The sequence below is a fragment of the Argentina silus genome, assembly GCF_951799395.1.
Source record: "Argentina silus genome assembly, chromosome: X".
NCBI classification, from domain to species: Eukaryota; Metazoa; Chordata; class Actinopteri; order Argentiniformes; family Argentinidae; genus Argentina; species Argentina silus.
Genome location: NC_139653.1, coordinates 39,367,955 through 39,378,716, shown reverse-complemented (window position 1 = coordinate 39,378,716; position 10,762 = coordinate 39,367,955). Strand labels below are relative to the sequence as shown.

At 42.9% G+C, this 10,762-nt stretch overlaps 1 protein-coding gene across 1 annotated transcript in view; it reads left to right on the top strand.

The window, feature by feature from the left end:
• Nucleotides 1-260: 260 nt before the first annotated feature.
• Nucleotides 261-10,762, top strand: part of fancl (FA complementation group L) — a 13,422-nt gene continuing 2,920 nt past the window's right edge. Inside the window, exons 1-9 of the mRNA XM_083695723.1 lie at nucleotides 261-636; nucleotides 785-843; nucleotides 1,110-1,170; nucleotides 1,628-1,684; nucleotides 2,109-2,206; nucleotides 5,080-5,176; nucleotides 6,360-6,428; nucleotides 8,501-8,651; nucleotides 9,862-9,945. Of these exons, the coding sequence (XP_083551849.1) occupies nucleotides 547-636; nucleotides 785-843; nucleotides 1,110-1,170; nucleotides 1,628-1,684; nucleotides 2,109-2,206; nucleotides 5,080-5,176; nucleotides 6,360-6,428; nucleotides 8,501-8,651; nucleotides 9,862-9,945 (766 nt within the window). The 5' untranslated portion in view covers nucleotides 261-546. The remainder of the gene's footprint in view (nucleotides 637-784; nucleotides 844-1,109; nucleotides 1,171-1,627; nucleotides 1,685-2,108; nucleotides 2,207-5,079; nucleotides 5,177-6,359; nucleotides 6,429-8,500; nucleotides 8,652-9,861; nucleotides 9,946-10,762) is intronic.

Here is a 10,762-nt window from a genome sequence, read left to right as displayed (position 1 = left end):
TTTGCGTAATTTCGTTCGTCTAAAAACGTTTATAAAAGAAAAGAAAATCATTGTAAATGTTTTGTTAAAAAAAAAAAGAACAATTAAAACATTTGGAACGAGACAATATGTTATGGGAACTGACTGACACAATTATTTCCCGTGCGTTAAAAATACTATGATTTGTCAATTTCTTCAATTTACACAATTATTTCTCGACGATGACATCTACGGGTCTCCGTAGTTGTGTGACGTAGATACTAGTTGATATTTTCCCGGGAGAAACCGTCACTTTCAGATGTTAGAACTGTAGCAACAGGCAGCACAGTGAACAGGCAATACATATTTATTTCGAAACACCAGTTTTATGCATTGCTTTGTTAAATAATAACCCTATTTCACTAGTAGAAGTGATCGGTAAGTTGCAAAGCAAAGGTGAACGTAGTGAGAGCTATAGCCAGCAAACTAGCTAGTGCTGCTAGTGCCAATCTAAACTAGTAAAGTTAGCACCGCTTGCTGTCATCCCACCAGGCGTAGCACCACTGCTGACTTTGAACTGTTTTGAAAATGAATGAGGGTTTACTTGTGAAAGAGTGTCCATTGCTGCTGCCGCAGAATAATGAGAAGACTGTCTTTGACGGATTCATCACTGTACAGGTTGGTCCACAGAAGAACCAGGTTTAATGTGAATGAATGATTAACATGAACATAATCTATAAATGAACTACATCAGGCAGCAGTGGTTGGTGGTAACTCATGGATGTTGTTGATGAGAAAATGATTAGTCAATCACGTTTTATTTCAGGAAAGAGACTACCGAATACGAATAGTGCTTCCAGAAGATCATCAACTTAAACGGGCTAAGTACAAATCAATTTATAATTGTTTTCATAACAACAGGTGTGTGTGTGTGTGTGTGTGTGTGTGTGTGTGTGTGTGTGTGTGTGTGTGTGTGTGTGTGTGTGTGTTTGTGTGTGTGTGTGTGTGCGCGTGTGCAGACAGACTGACTAGAGGCTAGACTGACAGATATAAACAGACAAAATAATGGTGGTGTGAAACTTAATGATACATGTTGCTTTTTATTTTTGATGTCCTGTATTAATGACATTATATGCTTTTTTGCATTGCAGACTACACTGCTCCTGGCAGATGAAACAGCTGCTGCGTGGATATGGGCGCACAGTGAAGCAGGTAGGACAAAACCATGGAAATCAACACCATTGTTTTAACTGAAACCAATTGTGAGATCAAATTATTTGTATGTACTGTATGTGCACAAACTCTGAATTTGTTACTCAGGGGTACACAGGCTTTGCCTGTACTTCTTCGTTTACATTCACTTATGTGTTCTGTCACTAAAACATTTTTCACTGCTTAATTAACATTGCCTTGAAAAATGTCCCTATTTGTTATGTGGGCCCTCTGGGTTATTGGGATTAGATTGATATTTCACCCCAGGCTGTAAAGTTCATTATTTTCTCATGCTTTAAGCTATCATTAATTATTAAAGCTAGTGACAGGCTTCATTAATCAAAAAACATTGGAGTTTGATTTGAACGGCTACTTGAAGTTAGGTTGAAAAAATACACTGTCACTTCATTTTAATGTTTTTCAGACATCTCTTTTTCTCATATTTGTCGTTTCACAGAGGTTGCATCACTCCCCTGATCTAGTCAGCTTTATTTTGGAGCTGAAGACTGTCTTGGTAAGAGCAGAATTATATTTTCCAGCTGACATATATTACAGACATATTCTAGGTGTGCATTTACAATATTTTCTAGATGGGTCATCCATTTGATTATGATTATGCTCCACAGGGTTTCCTGGTCAGGTCACATAGTCAGGAAAATCTCCTGAACCTATGTACAGTACATACTGTATAATATACAACAGGCCACAGCTTGAGAACAGTTCACCAGTAGACCCTGTTCAGTTTGATGTGTCTTATTAGCTGACACTGTAAGCTGCATGACATTTTTATGAAGTAAATGGTTGGCGCTGGCCTATGCTGACATTGTGCCAACGTTGATTACTGGTGTGGCATAGACCCGTGTCAGATGTTTAACTTTTCATACAGTGATCTTTCTTGAGTTGTTGTTGTGTACATGATGTGTTCTTTGTTGTTCTAGGAAGTGGCTCTGAAGCGCCGTCCAGAGTGTTACTCCATCCCTCCACCACAGTACTACTCCCAGCTCATCACAGAGATGGAGGCCATTGGATGGGACAAGTAAGCACTACTGTAGCTAATATGAGCACACCCTTCACAGCCTGTGTTATGCGTAGGGCCATGTGACCTGACCTGTAAAAAGTTCTGGGCCCTAGCCAGGTCACATGGTCAGGAAAATCTCCTGGACCTACATGCTGTAAGATATACAAAAGGCCAGAGCTTCAGAACAGTTCACCAGTAGAGCCTGTTCAGTTTGATGTGTCTTACTACAGTAGCTACTCTGGGCCCTAGCTATGAAGCCACAGATTGGTCATAAGCCCTAGCTACCCTACCAGCAACCTTTACACATAAAGGAAAGCTTGCCATAATGTTGCTCTGTATTATGTAATGGATTCTAATGACTTACTTATTTTTAGTTGTTGAGTAATTTTTAAATCCATGTCACATTTGATAACTCTGTCTTACCGGGTGACAGCTAGAGCTAATACCATCTTCTTGTGTCAGTAGTGATGTATTTCTAGCTATGATTTTATCCTGGCTCCTCACTTTCCACTTCCGACTAATGACCAGAGCTACAATTATGATATTAGCAAAATGCAAATTGGTCTAATTGAAGAACCCTACTCTCAGATTAAATGGAGGGAGGGGGGGATGTTGAAGTTTTGTGGAAACGAGGTGAACGTCGTTTCAATGGCGTGTTACTGTACTATAGGTTAGAGGCATTACTCAGTTGGCCTATCTCAATGCACTTGAGATTCATTTAGAGTCTTAATTGGCGTTAATGCTAAAAGCCTCAAGGTTTTCAGTCATTCTGTCCCTTGATTGGTCCAGGTAAGCCTTGAGCCTGGTCATTTTGGTGGGCTTGAAGCTGCCGTGAAAATACGTGTCGTGTTAATTAATGGGAAAAAGGGGTGAAGTATCTCCACCCCTGTCCCTCGATGCCCCTAAACATACCAGCTAGAAGTGTTGGACCTAATTTAATAGGTACAACTCTCCTCCATTTTCACCACTCTTTTGTGACATATCAAGTCTTCTGGTGTGCGTGCGTGTGTGCCAGATAGATTCTACATCAAAAGTGTGAAGCCACTGTGACAATCTTCCTAAAGGTACGAAGACCAGCTATCTGCTATATGGCTTCACCCAATTGCCTACCTCCCTCTGTGACAACATAGAACATTAGAACATAGAACACAACATTACTGTGATAACATCATCAAAAAGTCTCCTATACCCCCCACAGTCTTTTCAACATTATATAGGCCTATTCAAAGTTTGGGAAAAAATACATCCGAAGGAACTGGTGAAAGAAGAATTGCACTGTCTATCCCTGGCTGCCTAGCTCAACTGTATATGAATGAAGTCCTGAGTGACACTCTCTCTCCATATTAGAAATATTCCACTATGGTTTAGAAAGATGATACAAAAACATGTGGATTTTCTATTGATAAAGATGTTTATCAGACATGGCTATGCAGATCGTTTCCAAAGCTCAAATGAGGATTACCCTCACACAACCTCGGTTCCCAGTCTTTCTTCTCACCTTGTTCGGAAAGCCTGAGGACATTCAAGGCAGAAAGTGCGACAAAGAGGAGTATAGACCTGTAACGTGATTGCCGCACCAGTCAAAAAGGAACCAGCTCAAAACGGAACAGACAAATCATTTTCACTGGTCCGCACATAGGCAGTGTTCCAACCGAATTAGAATTCACAAAAATGTGGGTTTGTTGTCCTCAAACATTTCTTCTGCTCAGCCATTCAAAATGTCAGAGCATTCAGAGCACAGCCAGCACTCCATTCAAACGCACTTTCCAATCATGAATTCACCAGACTTCCTAAAGATGAGTACTAACAAGACTTGAAAGTTTGGCAACACAATACTCACCCTCACATTACTGTAGCTATAAGCCATACACCTCTCATCGTTATTTCAACAGACAACTATCCTTCCATTGTACTGCTCACTCAGACATACAAGTGTCATCAGTTCTGTCTGTAAGCAGCTCCGTGGGCTCTGTAGTTGCAAATGTGATGCTCTCATCAGTCTCACAGTCGGACATCACACCGTCACGCTGTTTCCATCATGCCCAAGTGGCAGCCAGCCCCTGCAATTGTGTGGCAGGAGGCCCCTGTGAATGCAGAGTAGATGAGATGGAACTGTGAAGCATGATGGATATGGGATACATGCATGTTTGATGGAATTGTAGAGGAATGGTGTGCCCTGTATGAGTTTGATATGCAGATATTTTTGATAGATTGTGGTTGTAATGAAACTGAAAGGTGGACGGGAGCAGGAGAGATAAATTGAGTGATATAAAGAGTTTGTGAGAGAAAAGATTGTGTGTTGCATCTGTCAGGAACACTGTTCCATGTTGTTCTATCTTCAGAAGTGTGTGTCACCACGTACACCCTGACCACTCAGCTCCCCCATAACACTCCTAATAAATCCTCAGCAGAAATACGGCTGTGTCAGCCACAGCAGAGTGCCATTAAGACACATGGGGTACTGCACTGTAAATCTGGAGTAGTATGGAGTCACCCCAGCCACTAATCTAAGGTCAGATTTGTGCGTTTTTTCCCTACTAGTGAAGGTTTGGGTTTGGGATCTGAAGATGCTAAGCTAAGCTGATCCTAGACCTGTGTGTAAAAGCAGCTTCTATCTGGAGCAGTAATTCTGGGCTGAAGCACAGTAGAAAGTAACTAAGACGTCCCACTACCGACTCACATAGTCACATTAATGGCCTATGATACAGTGTGTGTTGTTGGCAACCGACTGTCATTGTACAGTGTCCAACCATGTCTTTGTGGTCGCTTTAGTGTGTGGTGTGTGTTTGTGTGTGACTGCATGTTACCTTTGTATGCAGTCTTGATTTTGTGTGTGCGCGTACGTGCGTGTGTGTGTATTCAGTCTAATCAATGTGCATGTGTGTCCCCAGGCTGGTGTTCATTGACTCTGAGTTTCGTACACTGAGACTGAAGGCTGAGGACCCCTCAGGACGACAACACGTCATCACAGTCAAACTGAAGCCAAAGGTAAGACTACGCTCTCACACACACACACACACACACACACACACACACACACACACACACATACATACATACACAAACACACACATACATACATACACAAACACCCAGTCGAACACTAGGGTTGGGTGATTTCAAAATGTTCCCACCATGGCTGGTGAAATTCCAGGATGTTGCACACACACACATATCCACTTATAGTCAAACTGTAGGCCATAGTGAGAAAATTGACAGTGACAGTCAATCAAAAACCCAAGATGCAAATCTCACACAGTTCATTTTCATATAAAAATTTGTCACATAGGAGGTGACATGGTTACATGAGCTGTCCCATATCTAGGGCAAACGTAGTTTGAGAAGTTTCAGTAAGAGATACTAACATGGCGTGACTGTGAGATGTAGTGCAGAGATATCCACTCTAGATACACCGTCAAAAGCCTGAGGAGAGGAGTGAGAGAACACCATCTATTATTTATACATCTTGTAATCCTCTCAAAGTGATTACAGAAGCCATGAAGGAGGTAGAACTTCTAGATCAGTTACGAGTATGGAGAGTGCCCGTATCTCGGTTTGAGATATAGCAGGCACATTTTGGGCATAGCAGGGGTGGCATCTCTGAGTTAGGAAGCGCCAAGCTGGGTAGCAAGGTGGTGGCACCTGGCCCAGATGAGATCCAGAGGGAGGTGGTAGGTTTCACCCTGTGTTCACCTGCCCGCGTGCCCACCTGCCTGCCCCCTGGCACTGGGTAGAAATAGTCCGAAAGTTCCCCTGTGGCACAGTTGGCTTGCACGGCCCTCTCCAGGACGCCCCTCACAGGGGTATAGTCAGGGGGAAAGGGCTCTGACGAAGAGAGAGAGGGAAATAAGTAGCAAAGACAGGGAAATAAATAAATCGAGTGAGTATGGGGAAAGAAAGAAGTGGTAAGGGGTGAGAGAAACAATTTATTGTTGGTTAACTGTGGGTTACATGGTCTCCATATAGTATTGTCACCTGCCAATCAGCTTGCAGTTGTTATGTATATGTTTTTCCTGACCATGTGATCGACCCTTAGCTTATATCACAATTTATTAATGGTAAACTCAATAAGCCAAGGAGAGAAAACTGAGTTGATATGTAACCAGTAAAATGATGTGTTGGTAACCTTAAGGTAGTGTTAAGGCAGTATGTGTTTTCCTCATGTTTCCAGCACCCTGCCGAGGCCCCAGAGTGCTTTGCTGACCTCCCTGTTCCCCTGGCCATTACTTGGACACCCCAGGTAACGCTTATCACACACATACTCTATATTGACACAAAAAAATCACTTTATTTTAGTAGACACACTATTTTAGCGTGTATGTGTGTGTGTTGCGCTGATACATGGCAGCCGTACAGAGAGGACCAGCTCAGTACAGCGTTGCCGTATGGAGCCTGTCATCCTGCTGGGCCGCTGATGGATCTCTCCTGTAGAGTGTGTGTGTGTGTGTGTGTGTGTGTGTGTGTGTGTGTGTGTGTGTGTGTGTGTGTGTGTGTGTGTGTGTGTGTGTGTGTGTGTGTGTGTGTGTGTGTGTGTGTGTGTGTGTGTGTGTGTGTGTGTGTGTGTGTGTGTGTGTGTGTGTGTGTGTGTGTGTGTGTGTGTGTGTGTGTGTGTGTGTGTGTGTGTGTGTGTGTGTAAGGGCCTGTCTGTTGGCTGTCCTAACATGTTCATTTGAATGAGTAATTATTGACTGCTCTGTTGCAGGGCCAAGATGTGCCACACTGTGTGTTTGAGCAGAAAAGAGAGAGACTGTAGTATGTGTGCATGTTTAGAAGGGACATAGGGAAACCAAGACAAGCTGTGTGTGTGTTTTATAACGGTTAGAGCACAGATTTGAACATGTCACGAGCCGGGGGAACCATAGTCCCTTTGGATCACTCTAGCACAAGCATTATAGGTTAGGGCTTCAGACATTGAATCATTCTCATTTACTCCATTTTACCTCACAAGATTATAGGTCTTACGATTAGCATTTGATTATCTTAAGACTCATATTTCCCTCTGTTGTTACTGTAAGAATGAGCTAGTTCTAGATCTGTGAAATGAAGAGGACTAATTGAGGTACACACACTCACATCCTGCCACTCAAATGCAGCAGGAATTCAATTACCAGGCCCCCTTTTACTCTGGACTGGTGTAGTTATGTGGAGCCATAACTATAATCACGCAACTGGCATTAATTGAGCAGTAATTGTGGAGTCTCCTGCACCTGGGCGATGCTAAATTGTGTGCACTGTTCTGGCACAATGACCCATAATTTTTGGTTCCTTTTTTCCTCTATCTCTTTATTGCTCTCACTCTCTCACTTCTGTCAGTTCCCCCGCCCCGCCCCCCACCCCCACCCCCACCCCCACCCCCACACACACACACACACACACACACACACACACACACACACGCGATAGTGATAGTCTACTGAAAGGATCTACAAGTACACTTGATCACATAATCCAATTTTATAAATAGTTCATGAACATCCTAATAAATAGAACATAATGCAAAGTATAGATTGTAGCAATAGTGAGCTGACGTCACTTGTTTTCTTGACTACTGTATGGCGGTTTCCTTTGTCCAGCTCCTGTGCTAAAATGGGTGTGCGTAATTCTCTCTTGATATCAAATGAGCCTTTCATTACCTCCAGTTGTGTTGTCCAGATGGCTAACTTGACATCCTAAATGTGTGTTAATTAAGTGTTTGCTTCACCTCGTTCTATGTTTACCTAATGTCTCTGCAGCCCGCTGCACATCAACGTTACTACAGCGGTTTTTTGTCCTGTTGATTGACTTGAAAACATTCTCTGATTTAAAAAAGCTACTTTTTCAATGAATTACAGAGCAGGTCGTTTTAAAAGAAAAACCCATGGACCATTCTCTCAAGTCAAAACATCTATAGCTCCAAATATGTGAGCTTTATTACATTTACTGAAGCATAAGGTTTTGTTTTGTTTGATTTGTTTCCTCTTCAAATGTATGCAGTAGCCATCATAATTGTAACTTGGTTAGTTAAGGTTTTTGTTGTGGGAAGCCGCTGTAAATTTAAAGAAATAATTAACTCCTTGAAAACTATCTACAAAAGTTGAATAGACTTCAGTGTGTCTTGTTAACTTCTTATCTTTTCACTCACTCACTCACCAAACCCACCCAGTGTGTGTGTGTGTGTGTGTGTGTGTGTGTGTGTGTGTGTGTGTGTGTGTGTGTGTGTGTGTGTGTGTGTACACGTGTACATGCGCACATACAGTATACAGAGCTCTCTAGGCCACGTTCACACTCAGTTGTCAGTAAAGTTACACCTGTTTTATTCTGTTCCTTATACAGAGCCCTCTGGGTCACATTCACAGTCAGTTCCTGCTGGCTCTGGCTTCACTGGCAGAGTTCTGGCTGGTTCTAGATGAGATTGATGAGAAGACCTGGGTCCTGGAGCCAGAGAAACCCAGCAGAGCTGACACAATGAGGAGGATTGCCATTGGTAACACACACACACACACACACACACACACACACACCTATCTTCACATATGTGCGCATACATTGTACATGGACATACATACATATGTAAGATACTGTGTACATAGACATACGTACTTGGATTCACTCTTTCACTGACTCTGCCATAGACTTTATAGCAGCATCTGAGACATATGGCACCAGCACAAGAGCAGTCCTTTGCTAAAGTAGAGGTGCATTTCAGTTTTTTTTTCTGAACTGCCTTGGGTTCACAAACTCACCAACGTACCTTGGACATGCCTATGTTCTTGTGACGTGCCATCAATTAGGTGAACATTTTTTTTAAAACGATTATGCATCTGAGCATGGCTTGTGGGCTATAAAAACTAAATTTGGTCCCTCATATACATATAATAGTAGGAAATAATAGAAACCGAAATCTCAGTCCAAAAGTCTTATTTGGCCGATGGAATACAAAGTTTAACATGGGTTTCAATACAAAGTTTAACATGGGTTTCAATACAAAATTTAACATGGGTTTCAATGGGGAAACATGTGGCAGGAGACTTCAGTCTGGTAGATTCCTACCTCGGTTTCATCAGCATATCTCCGAGATGGCTACAAAGCGCAACTATGGCTCCCATTTGGCAAATTTGACCACGCTTCTATTCTGCTATTGCTGACCTATAGATAGAGGCTGAAACAAATGTCCAGTGACACGAGTCGTTCAACACTGGATCGTGGACTTCAGGAGGAAGCGGGGGGGGGGGGGGGGGGGGGCCACGCCCCCATTCACATCGGTGGGGTTGCAGTGGAGAGTCAGCAGCTTCAAGTTCCTCTGTGCCCACATCACTGAGGACTTAACATGGTCACAACACACCCATACAGTGATCAAGGCAGTGCCTCAGCACCTGTTTTTCCTCAGGCGGCTGAGGAAATTCAGCAAGGCCCCCCAGATACTCACAAACTTCTACAGGTGTTCCATAGAAACCTCTAGAGGCTTCAAAATCTCTTAGCAGGATTGCTCCCTTGGTCCAGGCGCATTGAAATTGTCACTATAAGTGCAAACCCCACCCACTCGCCGTGCCAGGAAATCCAACTTCAAGCATATACTCAAAGTATAAAACAATCCATTATAATGGTGACCCAGATCTTATCTGCTCACACACAAACACATGTCCTTTGTTACTGTTTGCCTTACTGCCTAACTTGACATGACTGTTTGTCTGTAGGCACCAACGTGTCCATAAAGGTGGAGGTGAATACACAACACCCAAAGATGTTCCCTGAATGCTGCCTGCTGGGAGCAGAGCATGGTGGGTAAAATCACTGCCACTCTCTCATTTGTTCTGTGTATTTGTTCTGGTGTATTAATTATTTGTTTAAACTTTAGGCCGCACACTGTCACGCCCTTTTGATATTCCCCTATTATTATCTGGTTGGTATGTGTCCTGCTCTGTGTACATGTTACATGTGTGTTCTGGAGTACAGTGGCCAAACCCTGCTCCAACGGAGCCCCATGGGCGAGAAGCCTTTTGTTCCAGCCCGGCCCTACATAACCTGATCCAACTAATCAACTAATTGTCAAATGCCACTATTAGTTAATTCAGTTGTGTTAGTGTTGGGTCCTGTGGGCTCTGCAGGAGCAGGGGTTTAGACCACTACTTGGTTATGTAGGGCTAGATCGCAGCTCACTTGCCCTGTTTTGAATACTTTAAAAAATGCATCTACCCTCATTATTTTCATAATGTACTGTAATAACAGAACAGACTTGATTGGATTGGCAAAAGCGGTATCCAATTCTATTAGAATAGTGGTGACACTAGCAATATGGAAGATGTACAGTATCCCAACAGAGCCACAGCCTTGTACCTGGGGAATGTGTACTGCCCATCCTACTGTTATTTGAATCTTTTTCACAACATATTCTGGGGTTTTGATTTAGTGCCAGCACAAGAATGAGAGAAAGCAAGCGAGGTCAGTTTGTTCTATTAAGCCTCATCAATTGTTGCCGATTGTTTCTTTAAATCCAAGGTCACGCTTGGCCAACGGTGCTACTCGGTACTCATTGTTGGTTGCCTAGCAATGCTACTCAAAAGATATTAAACACACACACTCCAGTTGCCAAGACAG